The sequence below is a fragment of the Microtus oregoni genome, unplaced genomic scaffold (assembly GCF_018167655.1).
Source record: "Microtus oregoni isolate MIOR12 unplaced genomic scaffold, Mior012 000046F_ref0000063, whole genome shotgun sequence".
NCBI lineage: Eukaryota > Metazoa > Chordata > Mammalia > Rodentia > Cricetidae > Microtus > Microtus oregoni.
The window spans coordinates 18,143,034-18,166,432 of NW_024543220.1; the positions used below are offsets into that span (position 1 = coordinate 18,143,034).

At 45.1% G+C, this 23,399-nt stretch overlaps 1 protein-coding gene across 6 annotated transcripts in view; it reads left to right on the plus strand.

Moving 5' to 3' along the window:
- The window catches only part of Adarb1 (adenosine deaminase RNA specific B1), a 122,611-nt gene extending 99,419 nt beyond the window's left edge, over window positions 1-23,192 (plus strand). For 5 of the 6 annotated variants that reach the window (XM_041634621.1, XM_041634620.1, XM_041634619.1 and 2 more), the window contains 3 exons: window positions 7,256-7,437; window positions 18,070-18,248; window positions 19,134-23,192. In XM_041634621.1, coding sequence (XP_041490555.1) covers window positions 7,256-7,437; window positions 18,070-18,248; window positions 19,134-19,313 — 541 coding nt within the window. In that variant the 3' untranslated portion in view covers window positions 19,314-23,192. The remainder of the gene's footprint in view (window positions 1-7,255; window positions 7,438-18,069; window positions 18,249-19,133) is intronic. The other variant, XM_041634624.1, reaches the window with a different exon arrangement.
- The last annotated feature ends 207 nt before the right edge of the window (window positions 23,193-23,399 follow it).

Genomic DNA, 23,399 nt, shown 5'->3' on the forward strand with positions numbered 1-23,399 from the left:
GTGAATGCGATAAACGTGAGGGCAGAAGCTGGAGAAAGGGCATTGGATCTCTTGGAGCTGGAGTTGCAGGAGGTTTTGGGCCACCTGATGTGAGTGCTAGGAGCCCTGGTCCTCTGAGCAAGTGCTCTTAACTGCTGAGCTATCTCCTTAGCCACTAACGTTACTATATTTGCCCATGTGATTACCTCTGCAGGAGAGTCTCACTTTTTTATCCAGCCTTCTATTGCTGTTTACTGTTGTGATGTTTCAGTTTGAAGGATCCCTGTCTGTGCTTCTGTTTCTTCTAAGGTCTAGAAATGATGAACTCTGCCCACTGGTAATCCCCGAGAAAGTCATGATTCACCTTCATTTATGAAGGACACTTGAAGATACGTCTTCCCACTCCTTTCTAGTTCATAACGTTTTTTATTGAAAAACTGATAAGCTCCCTTTATATGAGCACTGACTTTTCCCCACTGTTTCTTAAGATTGTCTTAAGAAATATGTGTGTGTGTGTGTGTGTGTGTGTGTGTGTATATATATATATATATATATATATTCTTAAGTATAATATATATACTCACTGTCATTTTCCTTGTATTTATGCTCATTTCAGTTCTTTGCCTTTGAATCTGTGTGGTCTTTTTCTTTCCTTGTTTCAAGCAGTATTTCTTCAAATAAACTCTTATTGCCTTTCTCTTTCTCTCTTGGAATTCCCAGGACTTGCATGTTGTTCTGCTCACTGGTATTCATAAGTCCCACAGCCTTTCTTCATTTATATTTTTTGTATTTTTTTCTTCTCTACTGATGATTTTGATGGCCTGTCTTTAAGTTTACTGGCTCTTTCTCCCATTGATCCCACAGCTAAGTTTTCAGTTCAGTTGCTTTCTTTATGTTCAGAATGTCTCATGTATTGATGTAGTTCCCTCTGTGTTGATAATCTTATTTTGTTCATGCAATCTTTTCATAGTGTTGAGTGCCTGTGTTCTCTTTTAGCTCAGAAGACATTCATATGTCAGTTACTTTAAATTATTTGCCAGGGCATTCATAGATCTGTATTTCTTTAAGATTGTGTTCTAGAAATTTATTGTTAGCCTTTGGTCCATGCTTCTCTTTTTGTTACCTTTTATTTATTTGCTTTGTTGGGCTTGAGTATTTAGAAAAAGAAACACCACTTCCAGCCTCTGTATTTTGGCTTTGTACAAGAAAGTTCTTCCTAATAAGTTCTGTTTTTTTCTGAATTCTTGGTCCTTTGGTGTCTGCCAATAGAATTGGATCCTAACTTGGTGCTTGTCTGTTTTCAATAGCTTTTAAACTCTAGTTCTACCCCGTCACTGCCTGTCTTAGTTAGGGATTCTATTATGAAAAGACACCATGGCCATGACAACTCTTTTAAGAAAAATGTTTAATTGGGGTGACTGACATTTTCAGAGGTTTAGTCCATTATCATCATGGTGGGAAATAGCAGCATGCAGGCAGACATGGTTCTGAAAAAGGAGCTGAAAATCCTACATCTTGATCCACAGGCAACAGGAAGTGAACTGAGTGCCACACTGTGTGTAGCTTGAGACCTCAGTGTCTACCCACACAGTGACACACTTACTCTACAAGGCCATACCTTCTAATAGTACCACTCCCTTTTGTTTTTCTTTTCCCCAAACCACCACATTCCAGTTCCTGGCCCCCAAAGCCTTGTAGCCATATATTGCAAAAAAAAAAAAAAAATGCATTCAGTCCAACTTCCAAACTTCCCATAGTCTATAATAGTCTCAAACTTATTTTAAAGTCTAAAGTTCAAAGTTTCTTCTGAGATCATACAATCTCTTGATTGTAATCCCCTGTAAAATCAAAATCAATAAGCAGATCACATATTTCCAACATATAATGGCACAGGATATACATTACTATTCCAAAATGTAGGAAAGGTAGCATAGTGAGGAAATACTGGACCAAATCAAGGCTGAAAACCAGCTGGGCAAATTCCAAATTCTGCATCTCCATTTCTGATATAAAAACACTCTTCAGATCTCCAACTCCTTTCAGCTTTGTTGGCTGCAATACACTTCTTTCTCTTGGGCTCTTTCCACTCCCTGTTAGCAGCTTTTCTTGACAGCTTTCCTTGGCTTTGGCATCTCCAACATCTTGGAGTCTCTAAGAAAATCCAGCAGTAAGGGCAGCCCCAGAGGGGTTGCAAGACTCTGAAGAAGCCTGCGAATCTTCCTGGGACTGCTACGTCTGTGGCCTCTGCTGCTTGAGTACGCAAGAAAAGACAGATCCAAGTACAGAGAAAAGGCTTTTTTGGCTCATTCCTTTGCTCAAAACAGGTGGTAGGTAAGCGAGGGCTGCTTTATGCACAGGGAAAGGGCCTTCTACAGAAGCATCAGAAGCTCCTGGAAGAGCCACACTGCGGGCAGGGTTGTTTCAAAGGGCAGAGGTGGCTTTCTCTGAAGGTTAATTGTGACATGGAAGCAGAGAAGGGGACCCACTGAGCAAACTGCTGTCCTGAATAGGCTGCTTGTCTGAGCAAGGGCTGTGGAATCATGGTTGGATCAATGTAGTACTCTTGTTGTCTATCTTCTGGTCACAGTTTGGTATGCTTGGGGCCAGGTCAGGCTCTACAGTAGATTCAGGGGGAGAGATCAGGTGACAGCACTGTTTAGACCATCTTCAAAGAATAACCTGAAGAAAACAAAAACAAAAAAGCCTCAGACCAGTCCTGAACCCAAAAGGACAGGCCTTAGGCCAGGAGGCAGGGGTACCCACCATTTTCTGGTGAAAAATGGGTTTCATTTCTGGGGCCTGAGCAGGAAAGTTTCTCATCTAGTGCCCTGCCCTAGGTGGGCACGGAAACTGGGCAGGTCTCTCGGTGTATGGTTGCAGTGCGTGTGACGGTTACTTGACTTTGCTTCATCGAATTTTGCTGTATCTGTGATGTCCTTGCATGGTGGTCTGTCGTCCAGGAAAGTGGGCATGGCTATTCTCTGTAAGGCTGATTGACAGGAGCTTGTCTTTGAGTAGAGCTGGCTAAGAGCTGTTTTCTACCCAGTGCCTTGGAGCTCTAGAAGCTCCTGGGATCTCCTAGGAAGTATGCTCAGAACTAATGAGTCCTAACAGATGCTGGCTTCTGCAAGATCACAGCATCACTGCCCAGGGAACTGCTTAAGTCATCTAAATCAGCAGGCTTCTCATCTGCATCAGAAAGGAGCCCTTGGGCTTCCAGAGCTGATTCATTTCAGATATTCTCTAAGGATGGGAAGACTATTTTAATTTCCTTCTTAGAGGAATTACAGGTTGTCCATTCAGCATGTTGACCTTCTTTGTGGGGGCGGAGAGAGGTCACAGAGACTAGAAGTATATGTTACATGAAGTGCTGGTGAGGGAGGTCAGTAGGTGGTACACATGTGCCCAGTCCTCTACACTGCAGCAGGGAAGCCAGGAGCCTCGGGGGCTCCAGGGGAGCTGGTAAGAGAGAACTGGCCGGTTGGACAAGTGCTAATTTCTGGGGACCTGTTAGGGGGTTCCTGGAAGGGAGTGGACTAGATCAGTCATTGTCTTCCTAGGACTGTGTCACCTGCTGCAGGGAGTGAGAAGCAGACCTCTTGTTTTCTTCAGGAGAGGGCACAAAGGCAAGGCAAGAGTGGCATCATTTGACCCTCGTCTAGCTATGGTGTTAGCTAGAAGTCAGAGCCTAGATCTATTCTTTTTATTTTTTTTTATTTTTTTAAATATTTATTTATTTTGTATATAATATTCTTTCTGCGTGTATGCCTGAAGGCCAGAAGAGGGCACCAGACCTCATTACAGATGGTTGTGAGCCACCATGTGGTTGCTAGGAATTGAACTCAGGACCTTTGGAAGAGCAGGCAATGCTCTTAACCGCTGAGCCATCTCTCCAGCCCTATTCTTTTTATTTTTAATTCACTTTTTATTTATTCTTTGTATCTTTCACATCATGCCTCATGATTCCACCCATCTTCCTCCCTACCCCAAAATAAAATTTAAGGGAAAAAAGAGAGAGAGAAAGGAAGAAAGGGAAAATCTTGTCATGGAAGTTATAGTGTGATACAGTGAGTCACACAGTAAACCCTTTTATCCATATGTTTTTACATGTAAGCGTTTATTAAAAAGAATTGTTGGTCTAGCTCAAGGCCGCTGGTCTCTGCTACACCACTGATGCTGGGCTCTCACTGGGACTCTTCCTGGACATCCCATTACCTTGTGTTGTGGAGATCCTGCAGCCCAGGATTCACAGGACTGCCGCCGCCCCATGCTCCAGCAGATGGTGTGGATGTTGGTGTGGATCAACACATAACCCTGGTTCTGGGCCTGGGTAGTTGCAGGGTTGGTCAGTCCGCCAATTCTCCCCTGTCTTGTTACCAGGGTGGATTCTTCAGCATTGCCCTGGCTAGTTCACTCCTTGCAGCAGTGAGCAAAGGGTGGGGCCCGATTTCTGGCTTTTGCATCCTCAGGGTCAGTTCTTCCATACCTATACCTTCAGGGCCAACTATACTGTGTTGCCCAGGAGAGGAACAGGGGCCACTCTCCAGCTGCAGCCGATGAGGGACGGGGCAGACCTCCTACTCTTAGGACTTCAGGGCCAGCTCTCCCACCTACTTCAGGCGTTGACAGAGTTGGGGCTGGGGAAGCCCCCTCATGCTGCTGTAAGGCAAATGTGTAAAGAGGACAGCTCTCAGGTTCACAGCACTGGGCTGGCTCACCCACACCTCTGCCAACAGGGTTGGCTGCACTGTGCTGCCCATGCAAGGTGCAGGGTTGAAAGCCTAGACCCATTCTTAAAGCTGTGACAGAAAGGGAGAGATAAAGGTAATGCTAGATGCGGCCTTGAATTTAAAAAAGAAACAAAAGGAGGCCCTGACTGCTCATAGGTTTGGTGGAGGAGAAGGTTTATCGTAGACATGTAGACATGAGGGAGAGCACAGTCAAAGGCATCTGGAAGGGACCAGACTGAATGTGATGGGCCAACTGAATGGAGCCACCGTGAGGAGGGGGTGAGGGGAGAGGAGAGAGGAGAAGGGGACCAGGAAAAGTAACCAAACGGGCAAGAGGCCAAAGAAGAAGGCCAAAAATGAACCATGTAGCCAAAATGGCTGTGTTATATAAGGAAGAGCAGCTGGGGGATGGACAACCCAGCCCAGTCCTTGGGCTGGAGAAGGTTTAAGGTAGTGGGCAAGGTATGCTAGCCAAGGGGACTCTATAACAAGTAGGGATAAGTAGGGACGGAGGGATGCTAGTGCCTGCTTTGATATGTTATAGGCATCTGTTAGCCCTGTATCCCAGGTTTGAGACCTAACAGCCCTGAGCAGCTGGAGGCTGGTGGCTAAAGCTTGACACACATGCTGTGACCCAGAAAGTACCCACCTGCCTTTTACTTACTCCTATGCAGGTCGGAGGCTGAAGTGCAGCAGGTGTCCCCTGGTTATACAGTGCCCATCCAGTGACAGTAGGTCTAGGGTAAGGCTGAGCCTTAGCCCTCCTGCAGTAAGGAGTTGTCCTCTTCCCACATCTGCTGAGGTTTGTAGCATCTGGCCCATTTCCCAGTCTCACTGCCACTTACTTGGACTCGTTCTTCTGACACATGTGCCTCAGGGACCCTCTTTCCGTGAGTCCCTTCCCTGTACTGATGACTTGCTTTCTAAATGCAGTGCTAGGCAGTCTCTCTCTAGACACCTGTGTCAATGGGACTAAGTTACTTCCACTCCTCAAGTCTCACTCTTTCCCTTAGTGGCTCCTGGCCACTCAGATCAACCCTACCCTATGGCCTGGCCTGCCCCTTGTCTCAGAGACTGGAGTATGCCATCCTTCTGCATCCCCCCTCTTTGGGACTCAGCTTCAGGATCAGCTCCAGGAGCCTTGAGTTGGTACCTCCTCTTATGTGGGTAGCCTCTTTTACTCCTTTTCTCAGAGAAGCCTGTACTTTGCCTCACATTGGTTGTACCTAAGTTCATGAGTCTTGTTTGCCTTCTGCTGCTGTATTGTTCAGCACCTCGTCTGTGTCTTCTCTTGTCCTCTCCCATCTGCTTAGTGCTACCCACCCATGACACACTTGCAAGTTGCTTGGTATGCAGTGGTCTCCAGGTTCTCAGCTTTTCTTGTCTGTGGGATGAAGAGAGCAGACACAGTAAGCCGGTGGTGTGTCCGAGTGTAGCTGCTGCATATGTCAATGGGTGGTGTGGTTACTGCCAGCTCATTGGTCACCATCTCTGTTTCCAGGGCATACACCATAGTTGTCACACCTCCACTCCCGCCCAGGGCACCATCCTCTGAGGAGCTGGCTCTGGGGAGCTCCACATGGAACTGCAGCCCTGGATCAGAACACCTGCTCCCTAATTGAGCAACCATTTTATTAGAATAAGGAAAATTATATATATATATTCGCCCTTGAGAAATTTCTCTCAGGTTTTTCACAAGAAACATTTGACCTCTTAATATCTTTTAAGAAATAACCTTCAGAAAGTGTGTTGTCATGGGAAAACATAATAGCTATGCTAGTTAGTTTTTATCAACTTGATACAAACCTACACATAGCTGGAAAGAGGTAATCTTATTTGAGAAAATACCACCATAAGATTGACCTGTAGGCAAGTCATAGAGAGTTGTTTTGATTAATGATTGATGTAGAAGGTTCCAGTTCAAAGGGGGTGGTATCACTTCTGAGCAGGTGACCTTAGATAGTGTTAAAAAGCAGGCTGAGCAGAGCGTGGTGTTGCACGTCTTTAATCCCAACACTCAGGAAGCACAGGTAGGCGATCTCTATGAGTTCCAGGACAGCTGGGTCTACAAAGCAAGTTCTAGGAGAGCCAGGGCTGTTACATAGAGAAACTGTGTCTCAAAAAACATAAAACAAAACAAAAAAGCAGACTGAGCAAGCTATTAGAAGCAAGCCAGTAAGCAGCATTTCTCCATGACTAATGCTTCAGCTCCTGCCTCCAGGTCCTGCCTTTAGTTCCTGTCCTGAATTACCTCAGTAATGGAATGTGATTGACTGAGAGTTATACAATGAAATAAACCCTTTCCTCCACAAGTTGCTTTTAGTTGTAGCATTTTATCACAGCAACAGAAGAAACTCTAAGACTACGGTCCAAAGTTATTTCACTGTGTAAGATAATTTTTAATTGAGCTGCTAAGTCAGCAGTTTTCCTGCCATGGTCTTCACTTTTTACAATCCCTCCAGCATTATCCCGTGTACCTCCAAGCTTTGTCTGTATGTGATGCCATACCTGTATCTACTGAGATGTGCTTTTTTTTCTCCCTGCAGCTGGAACGTGGTGGGCATCCAGGGGTCCCTGCTCAGCATTTTCGTAGAGCCCATCTACTTCTCCAGCATCATCTTGGGCAGCCTGTACCATGGAGACCACCTCTCCAGGGCTATGTACCAGCGGATCTCCAACATAGAGGACCTGCCGCCACTCTACACCCTCAACAAACCCCTGCTCAGCGGCAAGTACCCTTGCGTCACCTCCCACCTCAGTGCCCTGAGCTCACAGTAGCTAGGTCCTACACATCACCCCACCTGGAGCCAGCATATGGCTGCCAGGCAGCAGCAAAGCCATTAAAAGGGGAACAAAACCTTGTCTCTTGCCTCTTGACCTGGTCTCCAGGGCCTTTTAAGGCAATCTTTCTACAAGATAAATGCCTTTCCACAGTTGCGAACCTCAGTATTCACTAGAGAAGTTGCAGGAGCCTGACACCTCTGTGCTTTCTCGTGTACTTTGTATTCATTCCTGCCCCAGTGACAAAGACTTAGGCAGTCTTCCCGAGACCAACCAGGCTGGGCCTTGGCAACCATCCATCCTCACCCAGCCCACCTGCTTCCTCTGAACTGTGGTAGGTGTGGCAGCTATGCTGACCACATATGCCTGTCTTTCACTGGTGCCTTCTCCTGCCCTTTACACCTTTATTACTGGTTTCTTTTCTTTTTTAGAGTGTCAGTGGCTAACAGTAGAGTGAACAGGAGCTTTTGAATTCAAAGGTCCTAACTTCTAAGCCACCCTTATTTAAAAGGACACAGTTAAGGTATTTTTACTCTTTTAAAAAATAACATTTTACTTACTTCTATAAGCTCAAAACTAAAACCATATCCTAAACTAAAAAAAAAAAAAATGCTTCATTTGGTGTGCATGTGTTCTATGCCTCAGTGCCTGGCTACTAGCATGTCTTTAACTGCAAGAAAGCAGTGTGGACTTTTATTTGATAGCATGTCTGTTAGAGCATATGAAGTAATCAGGGAATGAAAGTTATCTGAAATCAAATATTGCAGCTCCCTAGCTATTTTTCCTTAATTTTTTTTACTCATAAAACCTGATTGTTAAGTTGAACTTGAAATATTGTTTTGAGTATTGTTATTGCATGAATTTGTCATGAGTCAGGAAATTTTCAGTGATACATTTGGAGGAAGATTACCTTCTTAGCTGTTGCTGTAGCAAGTGTTAGAGCATAGCTAGTTTATAGAGATGCTCATTTAGCTCACAGTTTCGAAGACTGGAAGTCCAAGATCAAGGGGCCTCATTTGTTCAGTGTCTAGCTCGTGTGGCATAGGAAGACATCACCAGAAAGAGAGAGAGAGAGAGAGAGAGAGAGAGAGAGAGAGAGTAATTTAAGTAATGCGTGTAGAGCCCATGGTGGGGCTGGAGAGATGGCTCAGCAGTTAAGAGCACCCAGGTCAGTTTGTTCCCAGCACCCACATGGTTGCTCACTATGTCCTATAACTTCAACTCCAGTAGGCCTGATGCTTCTTCTGGCCTCCACAAGCACACAAAAACCTCTCCTCCCCTCCCTCCCCCCCTCCCCACAAATTTGAGAGAGGGACAGAGAACAAAGAAACAAACCCATGACAAGAAAGCAAGGTAAGGACCAGGATCCCTGTTTATAAACCTTGCTCTCCAGGAACTGGCCAGGTCCTTCCTGTGAAAACGTTAGTCCCTCATGAGGGTGTATGCCCAATGACATCATCCCCTTGGCCTCAGCATACTAAGTACAAGCTTCTGTACAAGTATAAGAAAACACAGTCCAGCCAGATTCAAAGCAGGGTGAGTGCTCAGCTCTCGTTGTCACCGTCTTACATTCATTCATGGAGTGTGAATGTGAGAGACAGGCCACACAGATGCCCTAAGAGAGCTGAGTAGATAGATGGACCTCATTCATAAAAGCCAGATGTGTTTTATGTATAGGAAATTCAGGTGGATGTATATACATATATATGTGGCAAATAGCTATTAGAATATAAAGTTACTAATGTATTCCCTTTTTTTTGAGAGTACAAAGTATGTAAAAGAAAATGTTGTTCACCTTCTCCTCTCTGTGTTCACCTATACATCCCAAGGCCTCTCAGAAACCTTCATTTTTGCCATACCTGCCCTTGGCCTACCTACCTTCTCAAAGACCACACCTGCAATTCAGCTGAGCAAGGCCGACTGCAGATGGCAAAGAGAGTCTAGGTCATAACCCTCTATTGACTCTGCCTTGTTGATAACCTGTGTGCCTCGGTTTCTTCTTTTGTCCAGTGATTGGGATGGACCAGGTACCTTTTCTGGTCCTTCTGGATGAGAAGTACAGGGGTACTGTCCAGTCTTGGGAAGTGGAGCATGACTCACGGCTGAGCCACTGGACAGCACCAGAGTCCTTGCAAGGTGCAAGCTTTTGGAGATGTTTTGCTTTTGAAATAGCAGTGTATTGCTGCTGCTGTTGCTTTGTAAGGACACCTTCAGATTAGGGTGCCTGAAGTCAGGTGATCCAGGGACTGATAGAGGGCAGATAAATACTCCTGTTCCCACGGTTCATAGCAAAGTCAGATCCCTGAGGAGTTAAAGTTGGAAATAGATACCATAGTGGGTGGCACCAGAAACAAAAGCAGAGAACTTGATATCATCTTTAATTTGTGAGGTTACACTCTTGAAATACCTATCATGGCAGAGCCTTCTCAATTCTCTCAGATGTTATCTCACATCTAACAAGTGACTTAAACAAAGGGAGATTTGGGACATCAGCTGATTTCTGTCAGCCCTTCCGAGCTGAACAGATGTGGTATAAAGTGCATTTATTTGTTATAGTTGGTGTTGTGTTTGGAGACCTTGCCTCCTCCAGTTTTCTCTGTGAGAATGAAGGCCATTGTACCGTGTGAATTGTCATGTCTTTAGGGAGCAACAGAAATCAACACACACACACACACACACACACAACACAACACAAGATGATTAAACTCACCAAGACAAGGTGGCCTAAAAACGCACAAATCAAGGTAAAAAGTCTGGCACCAAGCTGCTGCTGCTGCTTCTTTTTCTTCTTCTTCTTCTTCTTCTTCTTCTTCTTCTTCTTCTTCTTCTTCTTTTTGTTTTGTTTTGCTCATTTTTAATGCTGCTACATTTGAAATAAGAATTAATTTTTATTTCTCCTTGAAAGTATATCATTGAGAATTTGCTAGTGTATTGGCTTTGACATGAAGCCACACATACTACGAGTGATGGTTTGTATTGCAGGCATGTGCAGCCACACTTACGTTTTTATACGAATGCTAAGAATCTGAACTCAGGTCCTTATCCTATTTGTGGGACAAGCACATCCTAAGCCATCTCCCTGGCCTCACTTCATAGTGATGGAGACAGAAGCCTCTCTAGCCTTCTCAGCAGCTCCTGGTTAGCTGCATATCCAGCACTTGCATATTTCAGGGCAGTTGGGTGTCAGCTCTCGTCCAATAGGTTAGTTGATCTTCTGCTAACCAAGACCATTATCCAAGGCTCATTGAGATACAAAAGGGAAGTCCAGTGGCAATAATTGTGCCTACATGAGTGCTCTAGGGTCTGGGTGACAGACAGACTGCTGTGATGGTATGGGGGTGGACTGGGCTCCCTTAATGCTGGTTTTAAGGGCAATAAGTCACAAGAATGAACAAACAAGGGGTCATGGGCAGGTGAGTTCTAGGAGTGTAGCCTGTGTGTGAGGGAGCTCTGGGGAGACAGTAGTACTGCCAGGCCTTGGGGAAGCTGTCTCCTCCTTGCAGGAGAGCAGTGGCTGCTCATCCTACGGGGTTCACAAGCAGCAACCAAGCCACGTTCTGTAAAGAAAGTAAGAGTAACAGTCCACAGCTACACGACTTCCAGCTTAAGTAATTGATTGTCAGTGGACACAGCTTCAGAGACTCCCTCCCTCCAATGTCTGGTGGCTCTTTGGGCCATCATGGGCAGGTACCATCTACATAGCATCACTCTTAAAACTCATGCCTTGGGGCTAAAGAGGTAGCTCAGTTATAGAGCACTTGTCTTCCATGTAAAGTCCTTTGCTTCAGTTCCCCCAGAGGGAAGGGATTGGGTGTTCAATTTCTTTTTTTTTTTTTTTTTTTTTTTTTTTTTTTTTGGTTTTTCGAGATAGGGTTTCTCTGTGGCTTTGGAGCCTGTCCTGGAACTAGCTCTGTAAACCAGGCTGGTCTCGAACTCACAGAGATCCGCCTACCTCTGCCTCCCGGTGTTCAATTTCTTATTTGCAGAATAAAGACTAGGGCTGTCTTAGTTAGGGTTTCTATTGCTGTGAAAAGACACCATGACCATGGCAATTTTCTTTTTTTTTTTTCTTTTTATTTTCAAGACAGGGTTTCTCCGTAGCTTTTTGGTTCCTGTCCTGGAACTAGCTCTTGTAGACCAGGCTGGCCTCGAACTCACAGAGATCTGCCTGCCTCTGCCTCCCGAGTGCTGGGATTAAAGGCGTGCGCCACCACCGCCCGGCAACCATCGCAATTCTTATAAAGGAAAAATATTTAATTGAGTGGATTACAGTTTTGGAGGTTTAGTCATTATCATCATGGTACCACATGTTGGTATGCAGGTAGAAAGAGCCAAGTGCCCTACATATTGACTTATAGGCAGCAGGAAGTGGTTTGAGACATACAGGAGGCCTCAAAGCCCACCTCCACCTGACACACTTTCTCCAACAAGATTACAACCACTTCAACAAAGCCACATTTCCTAATAGTGCCACTCCCTTTGGGAGCCATTTTCTTTCAAACCAAACACAAGTGCATTTCCCTTAATCTACTAATAAGGACTAATAATAATTTCTAAAACATGAACTGATAGAAATCATAAGTATCTGTATTGATAATTATATGTAGAATTTATTTCTTATTACCCTATCATGTGAGGGACCTATTAGAATTTTCCTTTGATTTGATAATAAGAAAAAGTCAGTGCCAGCTCTCCTGATTCTTTTGTTGAATCCGTTATTAGGCCAATTCGCAGTTTCTCTGCAGTTTTGTGTTTAAAAGTTCTTATTTAGCACACTTAATTTACAACAACTGGGGACTCTCATTACCAGCCAAGTCATTCCTGTTTTTATTGGTTTCTGCACGGTGGCCTATGATCAACTCATTACCCTAGTTCTCACTTTGCAGCCCCAGAGAGGTGAGTTGCTCATGGGTGTCCGTCCTCATGATGTGTCAGCCCTGGAGACTTGAAATGTACTCATGTGACCATTTCGAGCCTTCTGCTCAGATAAAGCATGTAGTTAGATTGGAACCTTGGGCTAGCTATTTTCTTTTTGCCTTATTTGCTCTGCTTTTGTTAAAGATGGCAATTTACTTAGCTTAGAATATAAGGGGGTGTTTGCACTTTTAGAGTTTTACTTAGTTAATTGGCTATTTAGTGTCAATGTAGAATGTTGCAGAGCTAATGCCTAGAATTCACTCAGCAATGGGCCTTCATTCTGGTTCTGTCACACAAAAGTTATGCGGTTGAAAAGGAAGATGATACAATCCAAATAGCCATTTGTATAGAAACATCCAGTTTCATTATGGTCAGAGATTCCCACAAATCGCAGCTAAGTGGACATTCGTTCCTCCTCCCTTCAGAAAAGGAACTGTTTTGGTATTTTCCATTCAGCAGTTGGATAGCTCAGCAGCAAAGCCAGGAGGAAGCAGTTGCAGATCCTAAGGTGTATCAGAAGCAAGGATCCCTGTGAGAAACTGAGAAGGGTATTGTTCTCAGAGGAAGTGATAGGACTCAGGAAGTAGCCCAAGATGCTGAGTTGTCTGTCACGGCTGCAGCCTTGAGCATGCCCCTTCACACGTGTCAGGGGCTGTCTTAGCTGTTAAGATGCTGGGCGGGCTCGGCAGACATACTTCTCGGCAAGAACCCTGCTCGCGCCTTGTTTACATGCAGCAGTGCTGACAGCTGCTGGTAACACTGAACTGGTTGTACCTGGTAACATCTGTGGTACTTTCCTTCTGAGCAGCGCCCATTCTTGTGATGTCTGACATTGCCTTTTTTGTGGGTAGCCATGTATGTGACCAAACTCCATGTTTTGAAAAGTTCTAGACAGCGGTAAGGTCAACTCTCCTTTGCTTTTCTATCTTACACCCTTACTTTCTTATTATGTCTTACTATGTTAAGCTCAGCCTGACCTCGAACTCTTGATCCTCCTGTCTCAGCCTCCTGAGTGCTGAGATTACATTACAACATTGGGGTACATTACCACATTGAGCTGCAAGACTGCAGTAGTTCTTCTCTTCTTTATTTTGAGACAGGATTTCTCTGTAACAGCTCTGACTGTTATAGAACTTGCTCTGTAGACCAGGCTGGCATCAAACTCACAGAGATCCAACTGCCTCTGACTCCCTAGTGCTAGGATTAAAGGTGTGCACCACCGCCACCCAGCCATAGTTTTCTTTCAATATCTTTCTCAGTCATAAAATGAGTTGAGATGCAGTTCTCTCCAAATTCTTTTCACATTTGTTTAGGGTTCATATCACTGTTTCCTTAAATGTTTGGTTGAATTCATAGTAAAGCCTTTTTATGGAGGTTTCTTCATAAGGAAACTACAAATTAATGATTTATTTATTTTTATTTTATGTGCATTGGTCTGTGTGAGGGTGTTGGATGCCCTGGACTGAAGTTACAGACAGTTATGAGCTGCCATAGATATTTTTGAAGAGTAGCCAGTAGTCCCAAGCACACTGAACTGAGCCATTTCTCCAGTCACAGGAAATTACAAATTAAGTGTCTGTTTTTCACTTGTTGTCTTTGAGTAAGCTTGGTGGTTTGAATCTTTAAGAAATGTGTGCATTTCGTCTGGTTGGGAAATGTGCGTGTAGATGCTTCCCTGCTGTTCTTACCGCTCTCATCTCTGTGGCCTCTCTAGTGGCATTGTGTCCCATCATGTCGGTGATTGTACTGACTACTAGTTTCGAGTCCTCAGGGAGGAGGAGGAAGCTTCACTTAAGAAAATACCTCCATAAAATAGGCTGTAGGCAAGCCTGTAGGGCATTTTCTTAATTAGTGATTAATGGGAAAGGGCCAACCCATTGTGGGTGAGCCATCCCTGGGCACGTGGTCCTGGGTTCTATAAGAAAGCAGACTGATTAAGCCAGGGGAGTAAGTCAGTAAGCAGCACCCCTCCATGACCTCTGCATCAGCTCCTGCCTCCAGGTTCCTGCCCTGCTTGAGTTCCTCCTGACTTCCTTCCATAATGAACAGTGATGTGGAAGTATAAGCCAGATAAACTCTTGCCTCCCCAAACTGCTGTAGTCATGGTGTTCCATCACAGCAGTAGAAACCGAGACAGTAGGCCGGGCGGTGGTGGCGCACGCCTTTAATCCCAGCACTCGGGAGGCAGAGGCAGGCGGATCTCTGTGAGTTCGAGACCAGCCTGGTCTACAAGAGCTAGTTCCAGGACAGGCTCCAAAACCACAGAGAAACCCTGTCTCGAAAAACCAAAAAAAAAAAAAGAAAAGAAACCGAGACAGTGGTTTGTGCTGTCTTTTTCCAGTCAGCCTAACTAGCTGACTAGTAGCAATTCTTTAGATCATCTCTAAAAAAATAATCTCTGCTTTCATTGATTTTCTCCTATTATTTCCTGTTTTGTATTTTAATTACTTCTGTTTCTTCATTATTTTCATCTTTTTGTGCACACAGTGTGTTACTTACTCTTTCTCTAGTTCTTCAAGATGCTATCAGAGATCATTGTCTTTTACTGCTCTTAACGCATTTATAAATATCATGTTGTGTTTTCACTTATTTCCGAACTCCTTGCTGTTTATTATTATCAGAACATTAGAGGGGTTTGCAAAAATGTCTGTGTTACAGTTTCAAATGGTCTTTCATTTTATAATCTAGGCCCTTTTAAATTTATTAAGACTTCCTTTCCGTTGCAGTAATGTTCTGTATTTGGCTGGTGAGGTTGCTCAGTGGTTATAGACTATTCCTGTCTAGCTCAATAACCTGGGTAGGACCCCCTGGGTACACATGGTAGAAGGAAAGGATCCATTTGCCACTGGCTATCCTCTGGCCGCCACCTGTCTGTTCTGTTCTGTACATGTGTATACAAAATAAATATATACATACTGGCTTGTTTTTTTCAGACAGGGTTTCTGTGTGGAGCCCTGGCTATCCTGGAACTTTGCTCTGTAGACCTGGCTGGCCTCAAACTCAGAGATCAGATTGCCTCTGCTTCCTGAGTGCTGGGATTAAAGGGTGCTGCACCACCACCCTGCATAAATATATTTTTAAAATCTATCTGTGAGAACAAGAAAAAAAGTACATATTGGTTGTTTTTAGGGAGAATGACCTATAAAGGTCAACTCGACCAAGCTGAGTGACTTTGTCATCTTTCTTGTCCTAACTGATCTACTTGACTTGCCAGTTTATGAGAGGGTGTTGACTCTCCATTTACTAGAATTGTAGATTGTCTCTTTCTTCTAATTTAAGTGTGTACTTCATGTATTTTTTCAGCTCTGTGATAAATGCATAGAAGTTTAGGATTTTTGACTTCTTTATCAATCAATCTCCTTTATCATTGTAAGATGACCTTTATCTCTGGAAATGTCCTTTGTTCTGCAATCTGCTTTGTGACCTCCGCCTTCCTCTGATTAGTGATAGCATATATATCTTTTAAATATCTTTTTATTTTAAACATGATAATCCCTTTCTTTTCACTGGGGTGTTTAAACCGTTTATTTTTATTATGATAATTATTAACTTTGTCAGTTTTGTTCCTTATTTTCTATTTGATCCAAATGTTCTTTGCTGCCCCTTTCCATTTTTTTCTCACCATGGTATTAATTGTGTTTGATTATATTTTAGCTCCCTTCTACGTTTTTAGCTGTTACTTTTTTTGCAGATTTAATAATTTTAAAGGGTTTATAATATATATCCTTAATGTACCACAGTCTGCCTTCAAGTGATACTACCCCACTTCACACACTGGCATCCCCCTGACTCTTACAAGAGATGCTCCCATTTCTCTTCCCCCAGCCTTTGTGGTATTATCACATTTTAATTTTTTGTGTGCTAAAAATTCCACGTTATTACTTTCACTTCAAAATTCTATTATCTTTTAAAGGTATTTAAATGATAAAGGAGTCTCTCCCCTCCCCCCTTCCTCCTCCCTGTTTTCCTTTGTGTGGGTCTGGATTCCTACTTGGCTATCATCTTCCCCTTTGACTGAAGGATTTTCTTACCTTCCTTTTAAGAGTCTCCTGAAGATGAATTAACTATTCAGCGTCAGTATGTCTGAAAGTGTATTTTGCTTTCATCTTTAAAAATAGATTTTGCTGAGCTCGTGTATCTTTCTGGGATGGTAGGGGCTTTGTGCTTCTTTAGAACTCAAAGGCCATTGCCCTGTCTTCTTATCTGCATCGCCCAGCCCATCTTGGCTCCTCTGTCTTCCCCGACTGTTCTTAAGACTTCTTACTCTCTGATGATGTTGAGCAGTTTACTGTGATACGCTTTGATGTTGTTTCTTCATACTCCTTATGCTTGGGGGTTGCTGAATGTCTTAGTTCTGTAGTTTGTTGGTTCTGTAGAATGTGGAAAGATTTTATTCTTGTTTCTTCACATATTTTTTTTCTGTGTCCCACCTCTTTCAGGAATTCTAGTTAGACATAGGTTTGGTCCTTTCATGTTATCTATTTCCTCCCCCGTGTGTGTGTGTGTGTGTGTGTGTGTGTGTGTGTGTGTGTGTTATTCTGAGTAGCTTCTCTCATCATGCCCAGTGGTTCACTGGGATTTTTTTCTGCACTCTGAATTCTGTGATAAAGTCCATCATAAATACTTTTTTTCTCAGACACTGATTCCTTTTTAGAAGTTTGGTCCGGGGCTTTGTCTCTGTCTTGTATGTACTTGCCAGGTACCTTTCCCTTCGTTCCTCTCAGAAGCCTTTAGTTTTGAATAACAAGCATGCTGTGGTGAGTCTTCCTACTCAGGGATACTCTCTGCAGAACTTCTGTCCCTGTGCTGTTCTCTCCTAGGAACTCTGGCTGTAAGAGGGCCATAGCATCCACATGTCCTATATCTTAAGGCACAGCATAAAACTTAAATGTGTGTGTGTTCAGTTTCCTTAGCCAGATACTTCTCTTTCCTTTCTTTCTTTTTTCTTTTCTTTTTTTTTTTTTCCAAGACAGTTTTTCTCCATGTAGCCCTGGAACTCACTCTGTAGACCAGGCTAGCCATGTACTCACAGAGAGCCTACTGCCTCTGTCTCCCAAGTGCCGGGAATAAAAGCATGTGCCGCCACCACCCGGCCAGTAAAACCTTTCACTCTTCAAAGCAAGCCTGTGGTTAGTTACAGTGAAATAACTTACGTACGAGAATGCACCTGTGCTTACTTGCTAAGTACTAGGTTTCCACACGTACCTGGAGTGCCATGCTGTGAGACTGAGTGGCCTGGTACATGGCATTTTAGTGGCAAGGCTATAGGCTGTCTTTGAGCAGTCCCGCTGATGCCACTTTGTAGAACTTGAGGCAGCTTGCCCAGCTGTCCTTTGCTAGGTTTCTAGCTCTCTTGGTCCCCAGGGAAAGCTAAAACTTGGTAGGAAATCCTGTGGATTCAGGAATCTGTCAGACTGTAGTCCTGTCCTTCACAGACGAGTATATAGTTATGTATCAGTTCTGACTTCTTAGCCCTGTTTTTCTTGGGCCACCAAGAAACAGCTGCACACTGGGAGGCTTAGCCTCCTCCTTGTGGCAGTCATGTGCTTTGTCCTGGTGTGATATACATCCTGAGCTTTGAACTGTGTGCTGTGCTGGCCACCCACTTCTTCCTGGTAGGAAACAAGGGTTTCATGTCACTTCTGTGTCTGCTCTCTTCCAGGCATCAGCAATGCAGAGGCACGGCAGCCTGGGAAGGCACCCAACTTCAGTGTCAACTGGACAGTGGGCGACTCTGCCATAGAGATCATCAATGCCACAACAGGGAAGGACGAGTTAGGCCGCCCATCCCGCCTGTGTAAGCACGCGTTGTACTGTCGCTGGATGCGTGTACACGGCAAGGTACTGAGGCGCCCTCACTGGGTGTCGGCCTACCTCCCCCAGCGTGTCCGTCTCCATTCCTTCCATCCCTCCTGGTTTTCATCATCATGTCGTCATTGCAACTTCCTAACAAGATCATTTGAAAACTATTTCTTCAGATTGTGGTTAGCTTACAAGTATGGCCCTGGTTCCACAAGCCTGAGAGCTGCCTCAAAGGCAGATTCCTCCCTTACTTCTACAGAGTCTTAGCTGCTGTCCTGGCACTGAGGGAGGAGACTGCTGGCGCCCCTGTACTGGGAATCACGGAAAGGAAGGGAAATCACTGAGCACTGCCATGCTGGCTTCTTTTCCCTTCATCAAGGGTCAGAAACTTAATTTAGCTTCAGAGCCCTTTTCCCCAAGTGAAACTTAAGCTAATAAGGCAGGATAACATTTGTTCTTGTTTAAGTCAGGGATGTGGTGTTTTCTTACAATGAGGCCGGCTTAGAGCAGTGGTATAGGGTTCAGACAGGCTCTCCTATCCTCATGGGGAAAGACAAATGCTGTCATGGTAACCCAAGGGCTCTGCGGGACACCTCCTGCCTCTGCCATGTGGCAAGGCGTGCATCACCTAGGTGTTCTTTTTAATAGTTACAGGAGACAGGTGGAACTTGTGCCCTGGGATTTTCCAGAAGCACAGGTTCTGCAGCTATCTGTCTGACCTGCAAGCCACTGCTTAGAGATGGAACTGAGCGCTAGGCTGGCCTCTCGAGGGTACTCTTCTGTTCTAGGAAAGCACCTTCTTCTGTTTGCTTTTTCACGAACCAACACAGTCCTGAGCATCATTTTTTTGACATTACCCTAGGTTTCTCTCTCTTCTATTGCTGTTCCAGTGGTTGCTTTACATGTGCATGTATCCTTCTACAGGTTCCCCCCCACCTGCTGCGCACCAAGATCACTAAGCCCACTACATACCACGAGTCCAAGCTGGCAGCGAAGGAGTACCAGGCTGCCAAGGCACGTCTGTTCACTGCCTTCATCAAGGCGGGGCTGGGCGCCTGGGTGGAGAAGCCCACAGAGCAGGACCAGTTCTCTCTCACTCCCTGAGCCAGGCGGGTGTCAAGCACAGAGTGCGAGGCTGCAGTGCCGAGTCATCCCCCAGAGCCTTGCATCCGAACCGGGACAGGTGTGCACTTTAGGGAGGGCATGGGGAGTCTGGGGGAACCACTGGACATCAAGCACCATCCCCAGCAGCTCTCACCCCACAGGGCAGCATGGGGACGTCGGGTGCCGGGCACCTCACATGTGAATGGGAATCAGGTGCACAGTGGAGGTGCATGGGGGGGCATAGGGGCCCATCACCACCCCTTACCACACATTTCCCCTCCTGAGCTACCCAGTGACCGCTTTATATCTCAGTTTACATTAGACATTGAGTTCTACTGAGTAGGGCTTCCTAAGTATAGGAAAATAGAAATTACTTTGTGTGAGATTCTTGAATAAATAATTTATTCAGAGCTAGGAATGAGATTTATAAAATAAGAAGTAATTATGTCAGGTCACTTTTATGCCACATTATTTTAATTGCAAAAAAAAAGCGTTTCTATGTGGAAGAGCACGAGAGTATAGAGGTAGGGAGAGAACCACCATGCACACATCTATGCGTGGCCGCTCCTCTCTGTAGGTCCTTCACAGTTAGGTCCTCACAGTAGGTTTTAGCAGCTCTCTTGGGGTGACCCAGCATGATATGGTGTGACCCTGGCACATACTGGCCCTGCAGCAGGGATGCTGTGTCCTGCAGAGTCATGACCTAGGATTGGCTGCCTCTAGAAACTACCATGCCCCTGGTTAGGCTCAAATGATGGAGAACTCGATTTGCTTCTAAATAAGTGATGATCGAATATGTCCATAGCCTGTATTGGTGGGTCTTCATTGGGGGTTTAAACCATGTAGAAGCACTCAGTAGGGCTGCTATGCACACAGAGCACACAGCCTGCCTTCTGCTCCTTCCTTGGGATCTGGTGGGTCGGAACCACTGACTGACTACTCAGAAAGCTTCACAGGATGGAAAGAGTTCTTTCAGCAGGTACCATTCTTGGAGCATGCCAGGTAGGGCATAGTATTGTTATTCCTTCTAGCTTTATCAGACACGTGTTTATAAAACATTCAGGTTGAAGCTGGTGAGACAGTGTGAGGCCGGAACGCTGCAGACCAGACATTGGTGTCTCGACAGGCAGGCCTGGGTGCTATTGGCATCTTGTGGCTAAGCCCCAAAATGCTTCTCAGCACCCTTTAGGCACAGGGTGGCCCCCAGGGCCCTGGAGTGGACCGCCTGGACCTCCTGTGCTCAGACTTGCCCCAGGTGCCTTGTTGCTTCCACTCAGGATTAGGGAGGAGTAGAGAGAGGAAGGGCTGTGGCTGTCAGCTCAATGTGCCAGCCTGGTCCGGCAGGTTGCTCTGAAGATCCTCAGGGCATGAGCAGAGAAGATGCAGACTCATCCCACAGCACACATCCACTGCAGCTGCATCCAGAGCACTGACAGCTGTATGGCTCTGCGCTGTCCACCCAGGTGTTTGTGTCCTTGACACACTGAGAAAAACCAGAACAAAAGCATAGCCACTGTCGGTTCCACCAGTTTCCCAGCAGACCTCAAGAGAATGTGTGTTGTTGCTTACACGGGACCTACATGTGTCCGCATGTCAGGAGCCCTGTCTGTGTCCTTGTGGGTATCTCACATGGTTCTCATCCTGTGGGACTTGATCCTCATGGCATGAATGTCCTACCAGAACTCTCTAGTGACATGTGATATCACAGACATCTCCAACTCACCAGCTGCCCTCCTGACGAGGGTGAGCTCTCCCAGTCAGGATCACAGAGCCCTATGTGCCATGGCAGGGCCTTGTTTGGGTAAAATGCACTGGGGTTCCTTAGGGAAAGGGTCTCATATTGTCAGAGTATCAGCACCTTCCCCACAGGCTCCTGCACTTTCCAGAAAGAAAAGCACCATGTTGGTGTGCTCTTACTCTTGTTTTAAATTGTATTTTTTCTAGTGGAGGTGGGGAGAGGGGCTTAGTTGGGTTTTCCGGTTTGTTTTTAAGTACATTTAGGTTTTGACGTGCAGCAAAAGTATATCCCGTACACACTAAAACCTTACATCACATCTGGCTTTCCATGGCACCTAACAAGGGTGCCCAACCAGGAAGCGGATGTTCTAGCACACAGAACACCTGAAACCACAGGGGCCTGTCCTGCATAGAGCTGACCTAGGCCCTGGAAGGAGGGAGGAAGGCAGCCTGGAGGGCACCCTGTGGTGAGAAGGCAGCATGGGGCATGCATCACCTACCCCTGCTCTTATGTTAGGGCAGCTCAAACAGCCCATCCGTGACAGAGAGAAAGGAAACAGAAGTGCTAATTTAAGATACTTAGCTCTTTGAGCCCCTTCCTGAAGGTCACCGTGGGTGACACCATGATGATAGTCCGTGTTCAGGACCTAGACATCACACACTCAGCAGAAAGCTTGACACACCAAGAACATGATGCAATTTTTTTGGATACTTCAGCAGGTAAAGGTCAGGAGGTTCTCTGTTCTGCGTACTTTGCTAAACCTGAAGTATTAATTCCACAAAGCAGTATCCCTCAGGACTATTCAGGCCCAGCTTTGACAGGGCTGTAGCTACGCACTAGGAGGTCATTATCACGAGGGAGTCTCAGGTAGGCTATCATGTTTGCGTAGGGCCAGGGCTCTCCACTTAGATCTAGGCAGGGTGGCTGTGGTGTCCATACCATTAACCCTGACCCATTAATCATATCAGGAGGAAGCACCTCTCCCAACGAGGGACACCAAAGAACTACAGCTTTGAATCTGAGTCTTTGACCATTCTTCCTATATTGAAGGGTTTTTTTAATAATTAAAAATAAGTTTAAGTGTGCAAGCCATCATCTCATAAGGCATTGCTCTCTATTTATTTTATCCCCAGCTCATCTTACCCAGGCTGTAGTTACTTGTTTTTTAAACTCATGTCTCCCCTTTAGTTTCAGACAGATGCACCAAGGGTGGGCAGCCAGCAGAGGGTCAGGAATGTCGGGTAAGCTTCATATTACCCCATGCTAAGGGTAAATACACACGATGCAGGAGCAACTTGTCACTTCCAAAATATTTTACTCCGGAAATGTCAGCTCTGTCCAGTCGTAACTTTGATCCAGAAAGAGAAAGAAAATGAGCTGAAATTCGCATCTGTAAGTTCTCAAAATTAGGGACCCTCTCCGAAGATCCCTTCATATTGTAGGAAGGGCAGAGTGTGCGTGTTCAGTGTGTATAGCTTGTTTGCGTCCTTGTCTCTTGGCATGTCTAGCCTGTGACAGTCTCCCCAAGGCTGAGGAGGTGGTGACACCGCGTCTGCAGCTGTGAACTGCTCCACACTGGGGCTGCTGAGTTCATGTGACATTAGGGAATGAGCAGATTAGTCACACAGGTCTGATCAATCGTGACTGGCCCCTCAGTGCACTTTTCCTTCCGTTCCTGGGGAAATTTTCACGTCTCTGTGGTAGTGCCTGTACTTTGTGTTTGCTGTTTGTATGACAAGTGCCCAGCCTCAGAAGCACTTAATTGTGGCCACAGCAGGAGCTGATGGTACATAAGGAACTGATGGGCCATTCTTCTGAATGGAACACAGTAGGTTAAAAGCACAGTTTGTGGAATGTTAATGGTATAAGCCCCTGAAAGCTGTTTGCTTTTCCAGGCTTTGAGTTATATACTTTTAATTTGATCTTAGAATCTGGACACTTTACATGAATGTAATTCAGCCAAGAAACATGTTGCTAAGATACAATCCTCAGTGTTCTCTGTATGTATATTTATGTATATACCACATGTTACAGCCTGCATGAGCTTCCTCTCACACCGAGCCCAGCCGGAACTGAGCATGAGATGTTGTCACATGTAGACAAAAGACTGAGATGTTCTCAATAAAGACTAAGACATTTCACTATGACTTCTTGTGGAGATTGTCCTTTTTCCTTTTGTTCTTGCCTCCATTGGTGGGTCTAGAGTCAAAACCTCTTGATCATAATTTGAAAGGTATGGATAGCTGCCGCCTGAGAGCTGTGGGTCTCGAGTGTGTCTGGTTATGTTATTTCCTGTACATTGCACCAAGTGCTCAGTGCATGTATCCACCTTGAGACTTCCTCAGATC